Below are 27368 nucleotides of genomic sequence, written 5' to 3' on the forward strand. Positions count from 1 at the left end.
GGTGTGATCCAACAGTACTCTACAAGAAAAAAGAGGTCCAACACCCCACAAACAAGGTACCACCCCCCAAGCTAGAGCAGGAAGCCTGAACATGGGTGGGAATGTAGTCGCAGCACCCAGAAAAGGGACGTTCAGGTAAGCCAGCGTCCATTTTCCAGTGCACTACTCCTACAATCCATGGCTGGGACATACCCCAGCTCACACCTCCTGGGCGGGAGGCTGACTGCTCCCCAAATCCCGAGCAAGGTGCACTTGTTGCAGCACTCGCTGACCAAAGGAAGCCTCAGCCGAGGCATAAGAATCAATTTTGTAATATTGGATAAACGGTGAAGCCGAAGACCACATGCCACTCGACAAATGTCAGTAATAGAAGCTTGAGTAGCCCACGCAGCCGTGGTCACCGCGCTGCGGGTAGAATGCACAGGGACCCTGCCAGGCACCAGCGTAGCCTGGCGTTCGTAAGCTGTGGAGATGCAGGCCTAGATCCACTGCCCCACCGTTGAAGAGGACACCTTCCAACCCATAGAAGAAGGGTGGAAAGACACCAGGAGAGTGTCTGTCTGACAAAATGAAGCAGTACACCGAAGGTACCTGCGCAACGCCCTCCTGACATCCAGCGTATGCCAACGCTCCTCCTGAGAATGACGTGGGGCCGGGCAAAAATCAGGCAAGATGAGCTCCTGGACCCAGTGAAACTAGGAGTTCACCTTGGGCAAGAAAACAGGGTCCATTCTTATTACCATTCTGTCCGTATGAAAAACGCAGAGATCCTCCCGGACGGACAAGGCCACTAGCTCTGAAATTCTCCTGGCAGACATTATAGCAAAGACAAAGGCAAGTTTGAAGGATAGGAACTTGAGATTGATAGATCCCAACGGCTCGAATGGCGAAGATGTAAGCGCCTGGAGGACTAATGGCAGGTCCCAAGACGGTTAACAATGAACAATCGGAGGGGAGATGTTTGCAGCTCCGCGCAGAAAACCATGAATCCTCGGATCTTGCGACAGCGTGCGATGTGGATCACAGGTAAGTATGGTAGCCAAGGCCGTTACCTGACACCTCAAAGTCGTGGGAGCCAGGCCCTTAACTAAGCCTGCTTATAAAAATTCCAGATCATCTGGGACGGTGGCCGATGTCGGGTCAACGTGGTGTTTTGAACACCAGAGAGAAAACGCCTTCCACGAGGCTTCATAAATACGTGCCGTCGACGAACATTACGAAGACTGGATGGTTCGCATCACGTCGTCCGACAATCTGTCCTTCCTCAGCAGCACCCGCTCAAGTGCCAGGCGGTCAACTGGAGCCACTAGGACTCTGGATGGGCAATGACCCCCTGGCTGAGAGCGATCTTGTGCTGAGGGATTGTCCATGGCTGTGAGATGGATAGGCTCACCAAGTCGGCGTACCAGGCCCTGCGCAGCCAGAGAGGAGAGATGAGCAGAATCTCCACATGTTCCTTCAGGAGCTTCCGAATGACCTTTGGGATCAGGGGAAGAGGCAGAAAGGCGGAAAGCAGTCCGGGTGGCCAAGGACAGCGCAGGGCCTCGCACCCTTCCGCCCCTGTGTTTGGGAAGCGTGAGTAAAACCTGGGAAGCTGAGTGTTTTGAGCCATTGCGAATAGGTCCACTAGAGGATGGCCGAATCTCTGAGTAATCTCCAGAAAAATGAGCGAATGTAGACACCACTCCACCGGATCCAGAGTCTCTCTGCTCAGCCAATTGGCTCTCACATTGGTCAGGCCGGAAATATGGTCCACCTTTATTGACAAGGTGTGGCGTTCCGCCCAGCTCAGCAACTTCTCCGCTTCGAGCATGAGGGGCCTGGAACGAGTACCCCCCCTCCCGGTTGATGTGAGCCTTCGTGGTCATGTTGTCCGTGAGCACCAACACGTGTTGGCCTTCCAAGGCTGGGCGAAAATAGTGGAGGGTTAGACGAACCGCCCTCAACTCCAGCCAGTTTATGCTGTTCATTTTCTCTGCCAGAGACCACAGACCTTGAGTCACTTGATCCAACAGATGTGCCCCCCAGCCGTGCAGACTTGCGTCCGATGTCAGGACCAGATGATTTGGCTCTAGGAACGTGCACCCCTTCAAGAGAGCAGGGGATCCCTACCATCAGGGTGACAAGCGAATCTGAGGTGGCACAAGTACTGGGGACTCGGGGGTGCCGTGACCCAACTTCTGGTACGGCAGCAGGAACCACTGCAGTGGGCGAGTATGTCTGCGTGCCCAGGGAACGATGGCTATGCATGACACCATCTTCCCCAACAACTGAGAGAGCAGAAGAGGTGAAACCTTTCATTGGTTTCACCTGGGTCACTAAGCTGGTGATGCTGTGAACCCTGTCCGGAGAAAGAAAAACCTAACCCTTGGCCGAATCGATCACTGCACCCAGGTGAAGAATACAGTTGTCGGAACGAGGTGACTTTTCTGTCTGTTGATGGAGAACCCGTGCCGCTGGAATCCACAGATCACCGAGTTGATGTCTGTCGCTGCTTGAAGCGGAAAGGATGACAGGACGAGAATATCGTCCAGATAACAAAAGACACGCACTGGCAGACTCCGGAGTTGTGCGGCCACCACCGCCACCAACTTGGTAAATGTCCTGGGCCGAGGACAGCCCAAATGGCATTGCACAGTACTGAAAATGCTTGCTGGCATATTCGAAACGGAGATACTGGCGATGGGCTGGGTGAATAGGGATGTACAAGTACACCTCTTTGAGATCTACTGATTGCAAGAGATCCCCTCTCCAGATGCACGCCAGAATGGACCTCAGGGACTGCATCTTGAACCTGTGATAGAGAATGAACCGGTTCAGATGTTTGAGATTTAAGATACCCCTCCAGCCCCCTGAGGTCTTGGGCACCAGGAACACGGTGAAATAAAACCCGGTCCGCTCCTGAGCCTGGGGCACCAGTTCGATGGGGTTGATAGATGACAGGTGTAGAATTTCAGCATCCATCAGTAGTCTTTTCTCCTGCAGAGGAGACACCGGACAACGAATAAACCGATGGGGAGGGCTGGATTGGAACTCCAGGCAGAGTCCGTGAGTCACTGTGCGAAGGATCCAAGGTTCGCACTTTGAGGCTTCCCATTGGTGGTGGAATTGCTGGAGCTGACTGCCAATGGGCCCCAACGGCTCTGAGTCATTTGCCCCTTCGAAACGGTCTGTAGCCAGATCCACGAAACAGGCACTTCGCTGGAGGCTGGTTCCGGCCGCGGTCACGAAAGGACTGTCTGTTGGTACTGCGGTCTGTTCCTTGAGAATAGGGCTGTTGATTATAGGTCCCTCCTGGACCTGAGAAGGCCCGAAAGGACTGTTTCTGAGCGTAAGGGTTGTACCTGCGCTCGGGTCGCCGATAAGATGAAGCAAGAATTTTCCGCTTGTCCTTGTCCTCGATGAGCAGCGGATCCAGAGCCTCCCCAAAGAGCTTCGGTGCCTTGTAAGGCGCTGAGGCGAGTTTCCATTTAGTCTTCGCGTCCACTCTCCAGTTGTGAAGCCAAAACATCCTGCGAGAAGTTACAGCTGAGGACAAAGCGCAAGAGGCAAACTTCACGGCATTGAGAGATGCATCAGCAGATTACTCAGCCGCAGCCACCAATTTGTTAACATCTTGATGGAGTCTGGTGTCCTCAGGAGGCAGCCTCTCCTGCTGTTGGCACAACCAGAGCAAAGAGGCCCTGGTGAAGAAGGATGTGGAGGTAGCAGCCTTAACCGCCCAGATAGCCGCCTGGTGGGTTTTCCTGAAGGCTAACTCAGCCTTTCTGTCTTCAGATCTGAGACCATCAACAATGTCACTGAAGATGACAGACGAGGAGGAAAGTGCCGCCACATCTACTGAAGGTAAGGCTAAGAGGTCCTCCAGTTCAAGAGCCGAGCAATAGAGTTTCTTGCCCAGCCCACTCGGAGCTGTGAAGGAGCCAGGCTGACCCCATCCACTCTGCACCACCTCCGAAAAGAGAGGAGGGCAGGGAATCACATCTTTATCAGGTTTCGCGACCTGGAACAAAGGATCATGAGGGACCGGGAGTGGTTGAACTCCCTCAGCTGTGGCAGGTGCCAGTCCAAATTTAGTAGTAACCTTGGCCTTATGTAACAACGATTTAAAGACCGAAGGCCGGAAGAGACTTGTGAAGACCAGTTGTTCAGGAAGAAGGCCCTCATCCTCTGAGAATTCCATTTCCTCCGGATACTCCTCACCGTTGTCTGACTCCTCACTGGAAACATATTCATGGTGAGTTGAAGTAGTAGATTTGTCTGGCAAGTGAACCTGCACTGAGGTCTGAAGAGAGCTCACTGGTCCAGGGTTCACATTCTGTTGAATTCCGGCTGCTAAAATTTTGGCTAGAGCATCTGACAACAGAGAATGAATGTCCTATTGGTTGTCAACACCTGCAGAACTAAGACCCACAGCTGGGGCACAGACAGTCACCAGCACGCATGGTGGCGAAATTGGAACAGCCTCCAATTCGGCAGTAGATCCACGAGGCAAATTTGGTAGAGGCCCCTTGGGCAAACACTTGTCAAAAGCTGGAAGGCTCTCGCTGACCCTAGAAGACAAACTAGGGGACCCTGGATGCAAATGATGAAGCATGGCCCCAAAAACAGGCTGAGAAGAAATAACAGGATCAGAAACAGGTGTGATATGATGATCAGTCACAAATGAGCGTCTAGCCTTGTCATATTGCCTTTCTAGAGCTTTGTGACGCCTGAGAGCGTCCTTCTCCTGGGCAGAAGAATCCTTAGCGCGTGCCCTAAGGGCCCTGGGCACCTTGTTTTTAGCCTTGGCCTTGGTTTCTTTAGGAGCTGACAACGCCATGTCTGTAGGGGGGCTGACCTCAGCCTCCACGTCTGAGGAGAGGGCGGAGTCAGCCATGCTCAGCTCAATAAGTGCCTGCAAGGAACGAGGCAAATACAATATAAGAATCATATAGTGAGGCAAATCCCACAAGGAATCCAACTCCCCTTCCAGGCCACAAGCCTTTCAGTGAAGACCAGAAAGGGCGGGGGGAACATCCAAAGGGAAAAGGCCAATCTGGTAGATGCAAAGGGCAGCATGAGACAAACAGCCTCCCAATGCTGAATAACAGATTGTGTGATCAAAGGCTAGGCACAAAAAGGGCCAAGAGACGCCTCCCTGTAGCAAGGGGCTCACCCGATGTTGCTAGTCCGGCAACAAGCTCCGTCGATCTCTGCTGTCCTCTCAAAATGGCGACCTCCACAATCGCCAACAAGATGGTGGCCGCTAGAATCTCCCGCAGCAAAATGATGGTCCTCCGATAGTACTGGCCGCCCGCCTAGCGCTTGTAAAATGGCGGCCGCCCTTGACAACAGCCATTGCAGTAGAGGCCAGTTCTCACCCCCTCCACGGTCACAAGCGTAGCGGAGAAAAAGCGCCAAGTCAAAGGACTCAAACGGCGCCGCTAAACTGCAGAGAACATCGGAATGTACCGCTAAACCTGGGCATTGACTCCGGAGCCGCAAAAAGTCAAAAAACCTCCAAAAATGCTGGGGCTGAGGTGGTAGTGGTTGTACCAGCGGACCGGTTGACCAGCACCCCGGCCTGCGGCAAAATCTTTTGTCGGACCTGCTCAACCGGGTCAGAATCTGGAACGCTGCTTCCTTTAAAGACCAAACGGTGCGGAACGGCTTGGAGCCCCAAACTCGTTACTGCAGCAAGGCAGCACCAAACTGTGATGAAACAGTCCCCAGCAAGAGAAAAACAGCAAAGAACCACGAAAGAAAATCAAAGAATTAACAAAAATATTAAACTAAGCTAATAATTGCCACAATAGCACAGAGCAATTCTAGACACTAGTGCCCTAAGCAACTGAGGGAAAAGACTGGAGTGATTGGCACAGAGTGGGCGTAGACCAGCAAAAGAAATTTGAATATTCAGCACCCTAGCAACACATATGTGAAATACCCAGCCATGGACTGTAGGAGCAGCGCACTGGAAAATATGGGATTACATGTTTGCATCTTCCATAAGGCAGAAATATATTGGCATATGCTTAAAAAACTATGAAAGAAATATCCTTAAGTACAAAGGGGTTAAGAGTTTATTCCTAACTTTAAACATATTCATAACTTTTATTATTTTTTAACATCATGGCTAAACAATTCAGCCTTAATAGATATTTTGATTGTCACACGTTTAAACCCCTTCTTTTTAAAGACATTTTGAGCAGTCTTCCTTGGAGATCCCTAGTGTCTTGTTGCTAAAACTAGCAAGAAAGTGGTGGGGAATTGGTTCAAGGCTGAAAACAGGACTCTGCTCATGGTCAGGATGAACCCTTATGAAACCAAATGAGGAAGGACCAGGTACAGCATAAATAATGACAATGCAGTGATGACCAATCGTTTTCAGATCAAGTCCCTTGTGAATCATTTTGGGAACTGCATAATTAAAAGCAGACTGGTTCAGAAAGAAAAGAAGCTGAGATCATCAAGCACTTAGAGCTATATTACCATAATTCTTTATTACGCAACACCAGTACTAAAACACAATGATAAATGAGCTCATTATTTATGAGTTACTACAGCGTTTCCCTGAAAATAAGACCGTCTTATATTTTTTTGAACCCCGAAATAAGTGCTTGGCCTTATTTTCGAGGTGGTCTTATTATTTTGGGACACGTGGAGCTAGATGGGGCTTCTTTTGCCGTCTTACCTGATTTCCAGCTCTGTGTTTAAATATTTTCGAGGAGGGCTTATTTTCAGGGGGAGGCTTATTTTAACACATGCGCTCAAAAGTCCGATTGGGCTTATTATCAGGGGATGTCTTATTTTGGGGAAAACAGGGTATTTCAATAACTAGTCACTATAACTTGTTTTATATTTAGAATAGAATACAATGAGCTGGAAGGGACCTTGGAGTCTTCTAGTCCAGCCCTCTATTGGAGAATCTATATTATTGTCAGACAAGTGACTATGCAGTCTCTTCTTAAAAACCTCCAGTGATGGAGCGCCCATGATTTCTGGAGGCAAGCTGTTCCACTGGTTAATTGTCCTCACTGTTAGGAAGCTTCTCATTAATTCCAGGTTGCTTCTCTCTTTGATTAGTTTCCAACCATTGTTTCTTGTCCTGCCCACTGATGCTTTGGAAAATAATTTGACCCCCTCTTCTTTATTGCAGCTCCTCAAATACTGGAATACTGCTATCATATCTCCCCTAATTCTTCTTTTCTTTAGACTAGCCCAGTGGTTCTCAACCTTCCTAATGCTGCGACCCTTTAATATAGTTCCTCATGTTGTGGTGACCCCCAACCATAAAATTATTCCTAAAACCATTGAAAATATGTGTTTTCCGATGGTCTTAGGCGACCCCTGTGAAAGGGTCGTTCAACCCCCAAAAGGGTCGTGACCCACAGGTTGAGAACCACTGGACTAGCCAATCCAAATCCTGAAGCCATTCTTCCTATGTTTTAGTCTCCAGACCTTTGATCTCTTAGTTGCTCTTTGCTGAACTTTTTCCAAAGTCTCAACATCTTTTTTGTAATAGGGCGACCAAAATTGATTGTAGTATTCCAGGTGTGGTCTTACTAGGCAGGGTTTTGCAAAGCAGCACTAATACTTCACGTGATCTTGATTCTATGCCTCTGTTTATACAACCTAGGATTGTATTATCTTTTTTTGACAGCGGCTGCATGCTGCACGCTGCTGGCTCATGTTCAATGTTCATCCACTTTGATTCCAAGGTCCCTCTAACAGTTACTGCTTTTGAGCCAGGTCTCACCTAATCTGTACTTATACCTTTGATTTTTCCTGCCTAAATATAAAACTTTGCTTTTCTCCACATTGAAATTCATTTTGTTATATAGGGCCCATTGTTCAAGTTTGTCAAGATCTTTTTGGATCGTGAGTTTGTCTTCTGGGGTGTTGACTATTTCTGCCAGTTTATTATTCATCTATTTGAAGTATATAGAGTTGTTATTTAAATGCAGACACAGTTACATAGATGTACTTATTATAAACACTATCATTAATGTTGTTATAACTAGACTCTGGACATTATTAAGTCTAAGATAACAAGCATGTGAATAGTGAATTCCTATTACTACTCTAATTATTACTATTATAACGATAGTCAATAAAAACTAGTTTAAAATCACCAAATTTAAAATGTATTCTTTGTCAGATGAGAAGCAGCTGCTTATTTTGTTAGCTTCTGCTGCTATTGAGCATATTGTTAGAGTATTTCTTTCAATTTGGAATGTAGGAATAAGATGGAAGTACAGTAACAAAACACTGTATATAGAAAGCTCTAAGCAGTCCATTTTTAAAAATATACACTGTGTTATCAAAGAAAGTTACAGTTTGAAGCCTTGTTACTTTATGATAGAGTGACTAGCTTAATAGATCAAGTTCTTTTATCTCGTTAAAGCATTGGCAATGTCATAAAATGCTTATGGACAAGCTGCATAATGTGGGATAGACGATATTGTAATCTGACTGATTTACAAGTGATTGAGCTAAAAGAGTAGATGAAAATGACTCTGCATTATTGGTGGGGGAGAATCACATTGGATGGCTAGGTTATGTGATGGCTAAAGAGTCATAGCCGTGTCTTGTATACTTATCACTTCAGTGATCATCTACTTATTGAGCATTCTTAACTTTCACTTGAATTCTAAGGGAAGATACATGGAGTAAAATTCTTTGTTAAGATCCAGTCATGTTGATGGAAGGAGAGATTGCAAAGTAATGGGAGATGTATAATTAAAAAATAGAAAATGGAAAAGTCAATACTGTTCACTCTGGACACTACTTATAGCCATTAAAATTCTTTTTATTCTGCTCTGAATTTCCATCCGATGCTTATATATGCTTCTGAGTATCCTTTTGGACAAAAAGGGGTTCAGAGAGAACTATATAAGCAATGTTTCTTTTTATGTAGTCTCCTTATTTTGGAGAGCTCCAAAAGAAAAATCATTAGCCCAAAATGATTATAAATGACCTAAATGAAAGATAAGAGATCCTTATCAAATTTGCACATGATCTTAACAGGGTTTGTACAATTCAATGTTATCTCAATAGACTTGAATTCTGAGTAAAATCCAATAGGAAGATATTCAACAATAATTGGGGTACTATAGGTTCAAATGCAGTGAGGTACCTCAAGGTTCTATCTGAAATCCAATATTCTTCAACATCTTCACAATGATTTAGATAAGGGGATAGAAGGTAAACTCATCAAATTTGCAGATGATAATAAGTAGGAGGGCAATACTAATGTTTTAGAACAGGGCTATCAAACTTGTGTCATCACGTCATCATGTGACATATCGTGACTTTTCCCCCCTTCACTAAAACAGAGGTGGGTGTGGCATCAAAATGTGTTGAATACCAAATTCGAAGAGTTTTGAAGTAGTCAAGTACTGAGGTAGTACTGTATATCTGATTGTTCCCTGCAAGGCTACCTGCACACCTGATTCCAACGTAATACAAGTAGTTCTCAACTTATGACCACTATTGAGTCCAACATTTCTGTTGCCAACCAAGAAAGTTAAGCGAATTTTTCCCCATTTTACAATCTTTCTTGCCACAGTTAAGCGAAGCACATCAGATGTTAAATTAGTAACACAGTTATTAAGTTAATAATCTGGTTTCCCCACTGAGTTTGCTTGACAGAAGGTTGCAAAAGATGATCACATGACCCCATGATACTGAAACTGTCATAAATATGAGCTAGTTGACAAGCATCTGAATTTTGATCATATGACCACGGGGATGCTGAAATGGTTGTGTGAAAAATGGTTGTAAGAGCCATGGTGGCGCGGTGATTAGAATACAATATTGTAAGCTAATTCTGTTGACTGCCAGCAGTTCAATTCTCACTGGCTCAAGGTTGATTCAGCCTTCAATCCTTTCAAGGTCAGTAAAATGAGGAGCCAGATTGTTGGGGGCAATATGCTGTAAACTGCTTAGAGAGAACTGTAAAGCACTATGAAATGGTGTATAAGTCTAAATGCAAGTGCTATTGCTATAAGTCACTTTTTTCAGTGCAGTTGTAACTTCAAACAATTGCTAAACGAATGATTGTAAGTCGAGGACTACTAGTAAAATGTGCTCTTTTACCATTTCCATTTTAAAGTACTAAAATCTTTTCACTTTTCAATTCACTTACTTTTAAGATAAATTGGTATTCTACCATCCTATAGCCTTTTTGGTAACCAATAACTTTTGGATTTTTTTCTTTAACCAAGACAAGGTAGCAATTGCTGGGTGGCTGCATAATAGTGTAAGAGGATGCAACTTGCCAAATTTCATAGATCATAGTTCAGGTATTTTCAAATTAGTCTTTTGACTAGTAACTATTTGGTCTGCCCGTTTCTACAACATCTAGAAAGCTCCATTGTTATTCCCTAATATAATGACTGAGGTGCACACTCAGAACCAGAACAAAACTGGTTTTGTACCAGTACCAAGAGCCTTGGTACTACAGTGGTTTAAAGCACCCTGTTATTAACACAGCTGCCTGCAATTTACTGCTGGTTCGAATCTCTCCAAGGCTCAAGGTTGACTCAGCCTTCCATCCTTTCTAAGGTAGGTTAAATGAGGACCCAGTTTGTGGGGGCAATAAGCTGACTTTGTATAAATATACAAAAGTATGAAGGCTATTGCTGAATGCACTGTAAGCCGCCCTGAGTCTCCGGAGAAGGGCGGCATATAAATCAAATTAAAAAAAAAAAAAAAAAAAAAAAAAAAAACTAGAATCATAGAATTCTAGGGCTGGAAGGTACTTGGAGGTCTTCTAGTCCTGCCCCTTGCCCAAGACAGGTGTCCTCATACTATCCCAGTCAAAAGGTTTTCCAATATTTTCTCGAATAACTCCAGCAATGGAGCAACCACAACTCAGGGAGACAAGTTGTTCAATTGATTTATTGTTATTATTAAGAAATTTCTTATTTCTGATGAAGTTCCATCCATTGCTTGTCTTGCCTTCATGTGCTATGGAGAATAAACTGATTACTGTACTTCCATTGTTTATTTCCATTGTTTTATTCCTTTGCTATTGTTATGTTTACATTTTTTATCATTTTCCTCCATTTTATTGTTATAAATTGCCCAGAGTAGCCCTATGATAAGCTGGACAGCAAATTAATTAATTAATTAGGTATCTATATCCTTCTTTCTGAAGACCTGAGAGGTCTTTTGATGTAGGCATACACTTCCAATTAAAAGCAAACTAAACGTCTCAGGTTTTTATATGACAGTTTCTTCTCAGAAGCTCTCTAATGTTCTAATCTGGTATATATGATTGTAATTTTAATATTTGAGGTAGTAATCAATGTGAATATATACGGTACTTGCTTTTTCCACATGAAAATTTTTTATTTATGTTTATTTCAACTACACAATAAACTGTAAAATGACTTCCTGTCTGGCTTCCATCGCCGCCAGACGGTCCTCCGTGACCACCAGCCCCGGGTGGTTGTTGTTTTTTTAATATGAAGATATTTGCTATTGATGGGGGCAGATGGTAATTGAAGATACCGAACATACTGTTGGAATTAGGATGTGATGTTACCCTAACACAGGTGATGGAGTTTACAATCCAGCTGAATGACATTACAGAAGATATTATATGGATTACAAGCCTAAAGTCTTTTTAAGAGGATTTTATTTACATAAGGGAATATTTTTTAGGGGAGTGGGCAGAAGAATAAAGATATTAAGATTTATTAAGTATGGTAGTCTTGTAGGAAAGTGGGTGGAGACAGGTTAGTTTATTGATTGTTTAGTTTAAGAAAAGGGATATTATGTTTAGATATGAATATATGTAAAAGATTTGAGTTAAGAGATATAACGATGAGGGTGAAGGAAATGGGTAGATTATGAACTGAATAAATGTTAAATTAGGATTTATTATATAGTTCTATAGCGGAAGGTTGTTTTGAAATGTTAGATTAATATACATAAAAGATTTGATTTATTATTATGCTAAATTAGGAGTTATTATAGTAGAATGTCATTTTGAAATGTATAATATAAGGGGGATATGATAATTTTATTAGAAATAAAGGGTCAGTATATGGGGATGGAGTAAGGGGATGGTAAAGTATATAATCTGTTATGAATTTGGGTTTTATTATGAAGAAGTCACAGGGGGAGGGGAGGGGGAGGGGGGGTTAGGGAGGAGGGGGGGGAAAGGGGGAAAAATTTGTATTTGAAAAACTTTTTCAATAAAAAATAAAATAAAATAAACTGTAAAATGTAAATTGTATGATATTTATATCTTCTTTACTGAATGAATAAAAGATAAAATACCTTTATGTTGAAATATTTTTAAAATCTGCATTTATAAAGATAACAGTGATGACATTGGTTGCAACTTCTAAGATAAAGGTCTAACGCTGAAATAGTAAAATACATTTATGAGCTAGAATATATTCACAGTACACCCCATTGAAATATTTCATAATATCATCAGGGAACAGATTTTTTCCCCTCTTCCAGCCCACCCTGCTTACCCATCAAATCTGCTCAGAGGAGAAACTAACCTCTAAAAGAGATTTGACACATGGTGGAAAAGAGAGTATGAAGGTAGTTCCACAATATAATAGCAATAGCACTTAGACTTATATACCACTTCACAGTGTTTTACAGCACTCTCTAAGCGGTTTACAGAGTCAGCATATTGCCCCCAACAACCTGAGTCCTCATTTTACTGATCTCAGAAGGACGGAAGGCTGAGTCAATTTTGAGCTTGGTGAGATCTGAACTGCCAAATTGCATGCAGCAGGAAGTCAGCAGAAGTAGCCTGCAGTACTACATTCTAACCACTGCGTCACCGCAGCTCTTCAGTGGAAGTTGTTCATGCCACACAGAATGAAGTCCTAAAATTGGCCAAACAATTTAGCAGGTGAATATTTGAATATATTCTGTGCTTAGGGCCAATTAAAATTAATATCACAGTTTTAACACACACACACACACAAAATATATATTACACCGACATATATACATTTTAATTACCTGGGTTTATGATTAGGAGAAAGAAATGGAGTTTATTTGGGTCAGGAAAGTTCACTTCACACGTACCTGAAAATAAATATAAAAATCTGAAATAAATAAATAAATAAATAAATAAATAATTTTATTTCTCTACCGCCCTTCTCCCGAAGGACTCAGGGCGGTGTACAGCCTATTAAAAACACAAAGACAAACATCAGTTAAAAAATAATTAAAATTATTACATAATTTCGGCTCAGATTTAAAACCCCAAAATTTAAAACCCAATTTAAAAATCATTACATTGATAGCCCGGCTTGGCAGAACAGCAGGGTCTTGAGGGCACAGCGAAATACACGGAGGTTGGAGATCTTACGCGTTTCCGGGGGCAGTTCATTCCACAGGGCAGGGGCTCCCACAGAGAAGGCCCTCCCCCTGGGTGTTGCCAGCCGACATAACTTGGCTGATGGCACCCTGAGGAGACCCTCTCTGTGGGAGCGAACTGGCCGGTGGGAGGCTGTTGGTGGCAGAAGTTGGTCTCACAGGTACCCGGGTCCTATGCCAAATAATTGACAATTTCTAATGTTTATGACCAGGATGAGAAAATATAGAAACAAAACAAAATGTGAAGATTGTAAGCAATAATAAGGACTAATAAATTTTTTATGCAAATAAAAAATGTTCATCTCTTACAATAATTCTCAAATAATTCTACATTTTTCTGTAGCAAGCCCATTACTTAGGTTTTTGTATACTGCATTCATTTGAGTATATTATGGGACTCAGAAAACCTTGAAGTGTTTTATGCTTTTAAAGTTATTACCAGAATTTTGGTCCAAAATATAGCAGTACAGATGGACTTTGACTTACAAACATTCATTTAGCAACAGTGCAAAGCATTGAAAAAAGTGACCTATGACCATCACAGCATTTCCATGGCCACATGATCAAAATTTGGGCATTTGGCAACCGGCATGACAGTTGCAGAATCCTTGGGTTATGATTGCCATTTGTGACCTTGCCAGCCAGCTTCAGACAAGTGAAGTCAATGGGAGGAAGCTGACTGTTTAACAATTGTAGCAATTCGCTTAAAAACCATGACAAAAAGGTTGTAAAATCAGGCACAAGTCACTTAACAGCTACCTTGCTGAGTAACAGAAATTCTGGTCCTAGTTATGGTCATAAGATTACTACCTGTGATCATAGCATTGGTTTTTGGTCTGGTAAAATGTAAACAATCCCCTTAGTCACCTTTAGGAACTGAGTACTTTATTTATAAATGCCATCAACTGCTTTCATATATTACTTATGTGTGAGCATACAGATATTTCAGAGTAAAATATGCAACATATTGTTGCAAACTTCACATCCTGAATCATTAGGCACGATTAAAGCCAATAACTCATTTCAATAATATTTAATCTGTCAGCCGGATCTCCAGCATGGGTTTTCCCTTTGATGCTTGCTTGCTATCAGCTGCCGTAGTAATGGGGAGGGGAGGCATGGCATTGGGGTTTGGGAAGAGAACTGGTGTAATGATGGTCCATGTGAATAAAAAAGGATTTGCTCTCACGAATTACATGCTGCTGAATGGAGTTGATTACCTTAAGTCAAGGCCAACCGTCCTGGAACTCCAATGGACGAAAACACCTGAAGATGTGCTCCACATGACACTATGTGGGACGGGGATTGGACATTCAGCCTGGGTCCCTGGGGGGGAGGGATTTGGGGAAACTTTTACTATGTAACTTTTGCGCCTTTTGGCTCAGATCTTGCTTTTCTTTTGCTGCTATCATTTCAAACTCAGTAAAAGTACTATTCTCTACTTCAACGGAGTCAGGGGTTTTCTTTCTTGGGATTTGAATGGAGGCAGGCCTGACATTAAGCAAGATCTTCTTTATCGGCCAACCCAGAGACCTAGTGTACCACCGGGGCTGAGCACACAATGTCAACCCATGGGAGCCATGGGGTCGACCTCCCCCCAGCCACACCGCTGCCGGGGGGAGACAGAGTGGCTGGAGGACCTGCAGCTCCAGTCCGAGCTAAATGGTCATTGGGGGTAAGATGCATTGGTTCCAGAGAAGCACCCGCCCCCAGGGTAACTGTCGCCAGATGCCGGCGGGTAAATGATGCCTTGCAGGAAGCCGACAAAGAGGACCTCCTGCTGATACATGCTCTGCAACTTCTGCACTAAGCTCTCAAGAGTTGGAGAGCTCAGGGGGCCCTTGCAGAGAAGTATGCCCTGCCTGCATGCGAAGAAGCTGGAGAGGCAGCAGTGGGAGCTGGTGTCTCTGCAACCCTAGCTGTGATTACTGCAGCTCAGCAGGGGCCAGCTCCAGCTGCTGGCATCCCAGAAGCCACGGCCACTGCAACCCAGGGCCCCCCAGTGTGGGGGCATTCCCCTGAGGTGCCGAATTCCAAAGGATCCTCAAGAAGCCTTCCCTGGACCCGGCAGTGTTGTCTAATTATCGTCCGGTCTCCAACCTTCGCTTTGTGGCGAAGGTTGTTGAGAGTGTGGTTGCGCAACAGCTCCCCCAGCACCTGGATGAAATGGTGTATCTGGATCTGTTCCAGTCAGGCTTCAGGCCTGGGTACAGCACGGAAACGGCATTGGTTGCGGCATTGGTCGCGTTGGTTGATGATCTCTGGAGGGCTCGGGACAGAGGTTGCTCCTCTGTCCTGGTCCTATTAGATCTCTCTGCGGCTTTTGATACCATCAACCATGGTATCATGCTGCACTGGAAGAGTTAGGGGTGGGGGGCACTGTGTTGCAGTGGTTCTCCTCCTTTCTCTCCGACCAGTTGCAGTCTGTGTTGGCAGGGGGGCAGAGGTTGACCCCGAGGCGCCTCATATGTGGGGTGCCACAAGGGTCGGTCCTCTCGCCCCTTCTGTTCAACATTTATGTAAAGCCGCTGGGCGAGATCATCCGTGGTTTCGGGGTGAAGTACCATCAGTATGCTGATGATACTCAGCTATACATCTCCACCCCGGACCACCCCAACGATGCCCTTGAAGTGATGTCCCGGTGCCTGGAGGCCGTGCGGATCTGGATGGGGAGACACAGGCTCAGGCTCAACCCATCCAAGACCGAGTGGCTGTGGTTTCCAACGTCCCGATATAGTCAGTTGGTGCCATCACTGACTATTGGGAGTGAATTGCTGGTCCCCACGGAGAGGGCTCGCAACTTGGGTGTCCTCCTGGATTCACGGTTGTCTTTAGAAGAGCATTTGACGGCCGTGACCGGGAGGATTTTTCATCAGGTTCGCCTGATTCGCCAGTTGCGTCCCTTTCTGGATCGGGACTCCTTACGCACAGTCATTCATGCCCTCGTCACTTCCCGCCTGGACTACTGCAATGCTCTCTACATGGGGCTCCCCTTGAGGAGCACCCAGAGGCTCCAACTGGCGCAGAGTGCGGCTGCGCGGGTGGTTATGGGAGCGACATGGCGTTCCCATGTAACACCTCTCCTGCGCGAGCTGCACTGGCTCCCAGTGGTCTTCCGTGTGCGCTTCAAGGTCTTGGTTACCATCTTTAGAGCGCTCCATGGCTTAGGACCTGGTTATCTACGGGACCGCCTGCTGCCACCAGTAGCCTCCCACCGGCCGGTACGCTCTCATACAGAGGGGCTCCTCCGGGTGCTGCCGGCCAAACAATGTTAACTGGCGGCCCCCAGGGGGAGAGCCTTCTCTGTGGGGGCACCTACTATCTGGAATGAGCTCCCCCCGGAGATACGGAGGATCCCGGATCTACGCACCTTCCGCCGCGCTCTCAAGACCTTTTTATTCCATCAGGCTGGCCTGGCCTAATTTTTTCCCCTTTTTCCCTTTTTAAAACACAAATTTTAATTCGTTCTTAATTTATTGGGGTGTTTTAAATCTGTCTTTGGCCAAATTGTTTAATTCAGTTTTATTCAGTTTTAAATTTTGTATTTATGTGTTTTTATCCTGTGGCTGTTCACCGCCCTGAGTCCTTCGGGAGTAGGGCGGTATACAAATCAACTAAACTAAACTAAACTAAACTAAACTAGTTGGGAGTAAAATACAGAGGTGATCCCAAAGCCCTGGAATTCTTCCTAGCTCAAGTCTAGAATCACACGCAGGAATATGGGGAGGATTTTGTTTCAGAGGCAGCCAAAGTGTCACCATGGCCCTGGAAGGGACCGGAGCAGATTGGATGGTCACCCTTCACAACGATGATGCCCCCCAACTGAGGGATTATGACCAGTTTATGAGGGCGCTCCATGTGCGGTTCGAGGATCTCCTAGCCAAACGCAAGGCTAGGACCAGGATGAAGTCCATAAACAAGTGGTGAAATGCACTTACCTTCGCTACTGGTTCAGGAATGTGAGCGGAGGGAGTTCCTGAAGTTGTTAGGCTCTGCCTAGGGTCTAAGCTCCGCCCACCACCCTCAAACTAACAGGGCCTGTGAACATGCGAACTCGGTTCTGGAACAGTACCTCAGGTGCTATGTAAACTACCAGCAGGACAATTGGGCTGACTTGCTGCCTTTTGCAGAGGTTGCTTAAATAATTCGATCCACAGTAGCACCGGTTTGACCCTGTTTAAAGTTGCTTCTGGTCAGGATTTCGTATCAATTCCAGAACTGCCCCCGGGGAAACATCAGATCCCTTCTTTAGTGGACCTGGACGAGGCACATCCACCCCATAAAAGACAGGCTGACAAAAAAAGAGCTATACTGAAAGAGTTTCAAGTAGGGGACAGGGTCTTCCTATGTACTAATTACTTACAGACCACCCAGAAATCAAAGAAATGTAGGCCGTTTCCCTATTAGGATTGTAAATCCAGTCACGGTACAGCTAGAGCTACCCAAACCCCTTAGACAGATCCACCCTGTGTTTCATGTTAGCTTGTTGAAACCTGAGCCTGTCTCTCCTCTTCAACTAGGCCAATCAATTCCCCTCATCGAAGGTGAACAACACTTCAAGGTCAAAGAGATCCTGGACTCCAGGAAGCACAGGGGGAAAAAATACAATATTTGATGGCTTAGAAACATTTCCCCCCCTCACAGTCTGAGTGGGTGAACGCTCAGATGTCTGGCCCCTAAACTCCTACAACTGTTTCACACTAAATACAGTGACAAGCCTTAAAGTTGTTTTACTCCCCTGTATGGTAGATTGCTTCTATCCTGTCTATTTTGTTTTATGTTTTTTCCTTAGGGCTAACGGCTCTACTGCAGCAAGGCAGAATGTTAGCCGGATCTCCAGCTTGCTTGCTATCAGCTGCCATAGTAACAGGGAGGGGGGCATGGCATTGGGGTTTGGGAAGAGAGCTGGTGTGAAGATGGCCCATGTGAATAAAAAGGGAGGTTTGCTCTCACGAATTATGTGCTGCTGAATGGAGTTGTTTACCTTAAGTCAAAGCCAACTGTCCTGGAACTCCAGATGGATGAAAACACCTGAAGATGTGCTCCACATGACACTATGTGGGAAGGGGATTGGACATTCAGCCTGGGTCCTTGAGGGGGAGGGATTTGGGGAAACTTTTACTATGTAACTTTTGCACCTTTTGGCTCAGATCTTGCTTTTCTTTTGCTGCTATCATTTCAAACTCAATAAAAGTACCTCTACTCTACTTCAATGGAGTTGAGGGTTTTCTTTCTTGGGATTTGAACAGAGGCAGGCCTGACATAATCACTTTGTTTAAGCCTTTACAGTTAAAATTGAAATGTTTGATATCTGATGAATCAGAATGTCAAATGTTAAGCTTTTTTCAAGATACCTTAAGAAAGGAGGAATATGCAAAAAACTAAACACAACAATTTCCCCAAAAAAGAGTTAAGGATAGAAGAACTGTAATATCTATCTGGTAACCTCCCTTAATTATCATTTACAACAAATGACAATTCCAGAAGGCCTTATGTAAATATCCCTCAATTATTTTAAATGTGTGACATAAGGATGAAAAATTAGGATTTGAATACCCCTTAAAATATGCTAAAAACCATACTTACAAGGTAAATTTATTTCAAGTTCTGCAACTTCTATTAAAAATGAAATAAAATATTATTAGTCAATGTCAATTTTATTTACCATTTTGATAAAGATATTTCAGCTGTATTATAAGTAGTAAACCATTAACAAAAACTAATGAAACCTTTTTTATAGCACTGCTAAACAATATAAAACAATCCATTAAAGATTTAATTTAAAAAGTAAGCAATAAAATAATTTTAATAAAACAGCAAATCAGTATAGTAAGTCATAACAGCATTATACAAAATAAACACTAACTCAAATAATTAAAGCAAATCATACAAGGTAAAATACAATTGTCACTGTTTGATTTGAGAGAGAATAGAATATATTTTCTATATAGAGTTTATTTACTACAACTCTATATACAGTTTATATACATATATGGCTTCTATTATCAGAGTCCAAAGAAAATTTCAGAAGAGTAAAAATCAAAATTCTCAATTATTACAGCCTAAAAACAGTAGCAGAAAATCAATTCATTCATAAATTCATAATTATTTAGATAAGGGGATACACAATGAGAACTCATCAAATTTGCAGACAATATCAAGCTGGGGAGAACAGCCAACATTTTAATACAAACTCAAGGTACAGAATGATCTTAATAAATTTGGATATGTGTCCTATTTAACAGATCCAACTTTAACAGATTAACAGAGTTGGAAGGGACCTTGTTGGTTTATCTAGTCCAACCCCCCCCCGCCCAAGCAAGAGACCCTACATCATTTCTGACAGATGGCAATCCAGTTTCTTCTTGAAAGCTTCCAGTGATGAAGCTCCCACAACTTCTGAAGGCAAGCTATTCCATTGGTTGATTGCTCTGTCCGAAAATTTCTCCTTACTTCCAGGTTGAATTTCTCCTTGTTCAGTTTCCATCCATTATTCCTTGTCTGGCCTATAGGTGCTTTGGAAAATAGCTTGATCCCCTCCTCTCTGTGACATCCTCTCAAACATTGGAACACTGCTATCATGTCTCCCCTAGTCCTTCTCTTCACTAGACTAGCCATGCCCAGTTCCTGCAACCGTTCATCATATGTTTTAGCCTCCAGTCCCCTAATCATCTTGGTTGTTCTTTTCTGCACTCTTTCTAGAGTCTCAACATCTTTTTTATAGTGTGGTGACCAAAACTGGATGCAGTATTCTAGGTGTGGTCTTACTAAAGCTTTATACAGTGATATTAATACCTCATTTGATCTTGATTGTATCCCTCTGTTAATGCAATTTAGGATTGCATTGGCTTTTTTGGCTGCCGCCGCACAGTGTTGGCTCATATTTAATTGGTTGTCCATTAAGACTCCAAAATCCCTCTCACAGTTACTGCTATTAAGCCTGGTTTCACCCAGTCTATATGTGTATTTTTGGTTTTTCTTGCTTAAGTGTAAGACTACTTTTCTCTACATTGAATTTCATTTTGTTAGATAGGGCCTAGTGTTCAAGTCTGTCAAGAGCCATCTGAATCTTAAGCCTATCATCTAGGACAGGGGTGTCAAATTCAATTTCATTGAGAGCCACATCAGGGCTGTGGTTGACCTCTTCCCCCTCCCCTTTTCTTTAAAAGCCACAAAGTCTTTAAAGATGTTTGTAATTTATAGTCTCTAATTTGCCAGGCAGAGTAGGTTTTTTTTTCTCTTTCCTCCACAAACTCTCAGTTCCCAGCAGTTAATAGGCAGCTAATCCACTCTCCCAGCGCAAAGTTCTCAAGCACTTTCATTTCTGGCTTTCACTTTCAAAACCATAACAAAGACGCCATCTTCCGCCTCCAGCTTAAGATTCAAATTGAAACAAAGTAACTTCGGAGTTAAGCTCTGTACTTTTAAGGCTTGTTCTCCTGTTTTCCGCTCTGCCTGCACTTGTAGTCAATCAAACTCACTTTTAAAAGCAGGATCGGATCGCGGCTTCTCGCTCTGCTTTTGCAGAGTCGTCCTGGCTCCGAAGCTTCTTGGCGGGCTGGCTGGGGAGCTCTCACCCTCCAAGCCTCTGGAAATGTTCCAGAGGGCTTTCGGGGAGCTCTACTCTCGCCCACCGGCTCTCCTCTCCTTCTTTTCCCGAAGGAGAGTGGGGCTGTGGTTGACCTCAAGGGGCTGGGCGGGCGTGGTCAACTGGGTGGGTGGGCATGGCCAGCTTGATGCCATTCCCCAAATTGCCGGCATCTTTCCTCTTTGCACTGGGTAGACCAGGCTGAAGCCATGCTGGCATGATGTTTCATCTTCGCATTGGGTAGACAGGGCCAAAGCGACATGGGCCGGCCCATTACATTTTCCAGGATGGCCCCATAGGCCAGATCTGACATCGCGGCCCGCAGGCCTTGTGTTTGATACCCCTGATCTAGGTTGTTGGCTATTCCTAGCAGCTTAGTATCATCTGCAAATTTGGTAAGTTCCCCTTCTATTCCCTCATCTAAGTCGCTTATGAAGATATTGAAGAGTACTGGGCCTAAGAGGGAACCTTGTGGTACCCCACTCCATGTAGATGTAGTACATTAAAGACTACTCATTGAATACGGTTTGTCAGCCAGTTACAAATCAAGATGTAGGTTGTGGTCTACTTTGTCGAATGCTTTGCTGAAATCTAAGTACTGTATATTCCGGCGTATAAGACAACTTTTTAACACATGAAAATCTTCTCAAAAGTCGGGGGTCGTCTTATACGCTGGGTGACGTTCTCCTGTAACCAGGCAGACCAGCCCGAAAGGCTCTGACAAGCCTTAAATGGCTCTGGCGATCCAAGCTCTGACGATCTGCTAATCAGGCAACTCAGCTGGGATCGCCAAAGCCATGGAGAAGGAAAAAAGTTTTCTCCTTTCACATGGCTCTGGCGATCCAAGCTCTGACGATCTGCTAATCAGGCAACTCAGCTGGGATTGCCAGAGCCATGGAGAAGGAAAAAAGTTTTCCCCCTCCAGCTTGCTTACCTTAGCTGCTAGTCACAACGCTTGCCTTGCTTCGCTTGCCTGAATCCATTCCATCAGCAAGCCATTCCCTGCCTGCAATCAAGCAGGCAGGGAGTTGTGGACTTCAATTCCCAGAATTCCTCAGCCAGCAAAACAAAGCTGGCTGAGGAATTCTGGGAGTTGAAGTCTACAAGTCTTAAAGTTGCCAAGGTTGGAGACCCCTGTTCTATTGGGTAAGTTTTTTTCCCCTTTGGAATCTTTAAAAAAAAATAGTTAATTGGGGTTTTTTTTTAGTTGTTCTTTTTTAGACCTAGCCATTTAAAGTTTAGGAAGTTTTAAATTTAGCTTTCATATAAAAATAAAAATAAAATAAAATAAAATAATATTTGTGCAGCTTTCTGAGATTTAGTGTGTTTCTGTAGTGTTTACTCTAACTACACAAACACACAAAATCTCACAAAGCTGTATGTGGAATTTTGTGTGTGTAAAGTGTGAAAGTTGGGTTTTGGGGCTTTTTGTGGCTGTGTGAGGTTCCTGCTTATTGCAGGGGCCATTTTGGGTCTAGCACAGCTGCTTTTACATTGTGGGTGAGCCAGTTGATGTTTTTTAATTTTTATCTGGTGTGCGTTGGAAGAGGGGTAGTCTTATACAGCGAGTATAGCCCAAACCCTATATTTTAACAGGAAAATTTGGGGGTCGTCTTATACGCCCAGTCATCTTATACGCCGGAAAATACCATATTTTTCTACCATAAATATCTACCATATTTTTCAGAGTGTAAGATGCACCTTTTTTCCCCAAAGAGGGTGAAAATCTGGATGCGTCTTATACTCCAAATGTACCCCCACCCAGCTTCTCAAACGGAGGTTTCAGATGCTGAAAAAAGCATCAGAAAAGAAGCTTCAGAAAAGAAGCCCCCAAACAGAGCTTCAGAAAAAAAAAGCCCCCAAACAAAGCTTCAGAAAAAAAGCCCTCGGACTTTCGGTCTGGAGCCACGGCGCCACAGTTGGGGAAATAGCAGGCTCTAACGAGCCCGTGAAAACCCCGACTGACAAACCACCGTCTGATCGGTCTTCGGACCATTCCCCATCTTGCAGGGATGGGGGGGGTGAAGAGGAGTGCCTCGGTGTGCCAAGAGGAACAGGAAAGTTCCTCGGAGGCCAGAGGGAACCCTTGAAGTCGGTGGTGGGGGTAGGCAGCCATGGCGGCTGCCATAAAGCCGCAGCAGACCGGGACACAAGATCGTGCAGGAGAGAAGAAGAAGAAAGAGCAAGTATCTCGAAGCCGGGTGAGTGACACCAACCCAGGCAAAACAACAGGATTATTTGGATTTTTTGAAAAAAATAAGACCTCAACTTTAAATAGCGGCTACAGATCTGTGGGGCTTGAAGATCAAAAAGAAAAAAAAAATGGAAATAAAGACCCAAGACAGACTTTGTTTTAGTAAATTTGGAAGAATTGGCTTTTAACAACTTAGAAAAGTGACTTTTCCTTTTTTTTTTTTTTTTGAGTGGATTGGAGAAATGTATCTTTGGGAGTTTACACCTTTGAAAGTTAATGAAGCTAATGAAGAAAGACAGACGGATGGCTACATAATTGCCATGGAGTCTGCGGTGACTAAGCAGGAGAGTGGATTGAAAAGATTTCCCTTTCCGTTTGGAAAAGAAACTTTTTAAACGGCTTTTTATCTTGGATTACTTTGAAATTAACATTAGATCTATGGAATTTGGAGATCCCTATTCTGTCCTGGATGATTTTGAGAAGAAGGAAGGAATATTTTGGACATTTGACAATGGAAATTAACAAGCTTAGCAAAAAAATTAGGTGTGGCGTAGGAATAAAAGACAGGAAGTTGATGCATCACACATGGAACAGACATTATAAAGCATTAAAGGGACATATAGAATTTTTTTAATTTGAACAGATGAACTTTGAAATGGAACATTTATGGACAGATAGAAAAAGGAAGAAAAGGAAGAAATAAAGTAGATAAATTGAAATGTATAAATTGAAATGTAAAGTTTAAAAGCCTAGAGGTATATATGATTTTTGGATAAAAACAGGAGGGTTTTTGGAGTAATAAAAATAGAAAATAAAATTATATATATATAAAGAAAATTTACTGTTTGATGTAATATGTTTTAATTTTAATATGCAAACAAATGCTAGATTGGTGATTATGCTTGACTAAGGTTTTATTGAACAAATTATAAGATACACAGATTTTAGCAACAAATTGTGATTTAATTTTATATATGGTGGAAATGATGATTATTATGAAATATATAGAGAATTAATTTGAAAGAGCATGTTGGGAAACTGACACAAAATAGATAACTATATTGTAAGAGAAAATTAAAATAAGAGGGATGGATACCAACTAGATAAGAGTTTGAGACTCGGAGGAAATACATTGGAAACTAGTTAAAATGCTGGAAACCAGCCAAACAAGAGTGGGAGCCCTGGAGGGGACTATGCTGGAAATCAGCCAAATATAATATGCTGGAGATCAGCCAATAAAATGCTGGAAATCAGCCAAGCAAATAGGAGAGTTGGAGGAGATTATGCTGGAAAATATGTTGGAAATTAGCCAATAATGGTGGTAGGCTTGGAGGAGACCATACTGGAAATTAGCCAAAAATAGTTGGTGTTCTGGAGGGGACTATGCTGGGAATCAGCCAAACATAATATGCTGGAAAACAGCCAAACAATAGAGGGAGGTATGGAAGAAAATATGCTGGAAATTAGTTTAAATGCAACATGTTTTTGTGATAAATCTGTGTAGTATGAAAACTGGAATAGATGATAAATGTTTTTAAGTATGTTTAATATACTAAGATTTGAGGAAAAGGGTCAAGAGATTAAGAATTAGATAGAATTTTGTTTTATAAAGTGTAATAAAAATAGAGTTGTATTGAACTTGAAATTAAGATTTGTGGTGATAAAATTGTAAGGTAAATAATTAGAATAAGAGGTTAGAATATTGTTAAAAATTATTCTGACACTGATGGTAAAAGATACAAGGTGAAGAAGAACAAGATAAAATCAGGATTGATATATAGATATAAAAATGAGCGAAAGTTAATTTGAAATTTAAAATTGTATTGATATAATGGATTTGTTTAGGTGAAGCTGTTAGACTTTATGTTAAAATCTGTTCTTTTATGTTTTGAATTTCTATCCGTAAAAGATGTAACAGGAAATTGAATGGAGCTTGTTAAAGGAATGTAAGTGTGGTAACTATCTATGACCAGATTGAGACTCTGTTCTTGAAAGTTATATTTTATGTTTATGTTTGAAAAAAATAAAAAATATTTACAAAAAAAAGTAAAGAAAAGAAGCCCTCAAACAGAGCTTCAGAAAAGAAGTCCCCAAACAGAACTTCAGAGGCTTTTTTTCTGAAGCTCTGTTTTGGAGGCTTTCAGAGGCAGGAAGAAAAGTTTTTTTTTCTGAAACAGAGTTTCAGAAGCAGAAAAAAAAGCCAAAAAAAAAGCAAGGCACAGAGCTCACAACCAAGGAACCTGTTGCTAAAATTCACCTCTGGGAATAGCTGATTGGGGGTATTCCGGGAGGCCGATCTACCTGCCAATCAGTTTTTTTCTTATTTTCTTCCCCAAAAACTAAGGTGCGTCTTATACTCTGGTGCGTCTTATACTCCGAAAAATACGGTAGTCACTATGTTGAAGAATGAAATAAGATTGGTTTGGCATGATTTGTTTTTAACAAAGCGATGCTGACTTCTAGTTATTACTTTACTCATTTCTAGATGTTGGCAGATGTTTTATTATCTTTTCCAGTATCTTCCCAGGATTGATGTTAGGCTGATTGGTCTGCAGTTTCCTGGGTCTGTTTTTCCCCCTTTTTGAGGATGGGAACCACATCAGCTCTTTTCCAGTCCTCTGGTGGTTCCCCAGTGCTCCAGGATATTGAACAAAATGAATGCAATTCAGTGGCAAGAAAAGCAAGATTGTACACTTAGAAAAGAAAAAACAAATGCACAGGTATAGAAATGTGGTACCTCGCTCAACAGCAGTGATTATGAGAGGGATCTAGGTGTCCCAGTGGACAACTATTTAAGTATGAGCCAGCAGTCTGCTGTGGCTATCAAAAAAGTCGGAGCAGTTCTAAGCTGCATCAACAGAGGGAGGGCTAGAGATGGAGGGCGGGGCTGACGTCGCGGCAATACAGTGTACTTTCCATAGGGCTCTATGGAAGTTTGCCAAATTCCTCCTGCCAGAGGATCTCAAGGGACCTAAGCCACCCTTGAGGGGTGGTGAAGAAGAGAGGACACTCCATAGATCACAAGGAGATCGCGAACTCCTTGTTTGATCCAGAGGAAAGCTCTCAAACCAGCAGGAACAAAAAGACGGCCATTGAGTCCCTGACCGAGGCTGTGAGAGCCTGACAGGAGAAGAATGAGTGAAGATTGAGGAAGAACAGTGTGGTGACTGGGTGAGAATGTTCCACTTCTGTTGAGGAATTTGCCCCTTTTAAAACTGGTTTGAGTGACAGTGGGACTGTGAAAGAAGGGGGTGGATTTGTTTATCTTCCACCCCGAGAATAGCGACGAATAAGCACAAAGCTGAAATAGATCCAGAGAAGAATTTGAACTGTTTTAGAAAGAAATAAGTGTTAAAAGAGGAAATCCGGACTGGTTATTCTAAGGATAATATTAATTGGATTAATTGGATTTCATTGAACTAAAACATTTTTGGGGGGAATATAAAACTCGGGAACCTCTAAAGGAAAAAGATTTGGCGTATGTTAAAGGAAGTTAAAGGAGTGGAGTAGAAGGGAAATAGAGGAACAGTGACACCTGCTGGCCAAAGAAAACCATTACAGAAAGAAAGTGAAGAAAAGAAAGTGAGTTAAAAATTAACCTTGGGCAGTTTATTGAAAGAACATTGTTAAAAGATTCAGATAAATTGCCTGCACCTGGGAATTGTTTACACAGAGAAGAAAGAGAGTGGAAACGGTGTAAGTTTTAAACACTGTAGCTCTCTGACTGGATATGGATTTTATAAATTGAGCAACTGAAACTGGAAAATAATAGTTGTTTATAAAGACAGTGAAGACTTTGATCTTTTAGTTCTCCTTTTTGGTGATTTATAATTGGTTGATACAATTTTGGGGTTTGGTGAGCCTTTGTGGATTGAAATTTATCAAAAAAGAAGAGAATTTTTGAAGAGAATTTTGGATTATGGATATTTTGGCTTTGTGTAATACAACAGCTAAAAAAGTAAAGTGACTTGAGGTCTGAAATCAAGAACTGGGAATAAGAAAGGAAATTGTTGGACTGCTTCAGGTGTACTCTTTAAGTTGGATACTGTAGAGTATTGTATTATTGGATTTATTATTGTTTGATTATTGATTGGTTGTCTCTGTTAAATAATTATTACTTAAAATATTTTACTACCTAAAATTATCAAAATGACAAGCAATACAAATTTAAGCAAAACAGGGAGAAAAAATACATCATCTGCACCACCACGACCACCACCAGCAGCAGCATCAAGGACAGCA

The 27368-nt window shown here is 42.8% G+C and overlaps 1 protein-coding gene across 9 annotated transcripts in view; it reads right to left on the reverse strand.

Moving 5' to 3' along the window:
• The window catches only part of UBE2F (ubiquitin conjugating enzyme E2 F (putative)), a 178856-nt gene that overhangs the window by 117209 nt on the left and 34279 nt on the right, over window positions 1–27368 (reverse strand). For 7 of the 9 annotated variants that reach the window (XR_015732083.1, XM_034426196.3, XM_034426198.3 and 4 more), the window contains exons 3-4: window positions 18931–18960; window positions 12985–13050 (exon numbers count right to left, since the gene is read on the reverse strand). Coding sequence is in view for 8 of the 9 variants with exons in the window: in XM_034426196.3 (XP_034282087.1) it covers window positions 12985–13050; window positions 18931–18960 (96 nt within the window). In the remaining variant the exon portion in view is untranslated. The remainder of the gene's footprint in view (window positions 1–12984; window positions 13051–18930; window positions 18961–27368) is intronic. The other 2 variants (XM_087885707.1, XM_034426200.3) reach the window with 1 other exon arrangement.

Source organism: Pantherophis guttatus, chromosome 1, assembly GCF_059756535.1.
Source record: "Pantherophis guttatus breed Tessera chromosome 1, ASM5975653v1, whole genome shotgun sequence".
NCBI lineage: Eukaryota > Metazoa > Chordata > Lepidosauria > Squamata > Colubridae > Pantherophis > Pantherophis guttatus.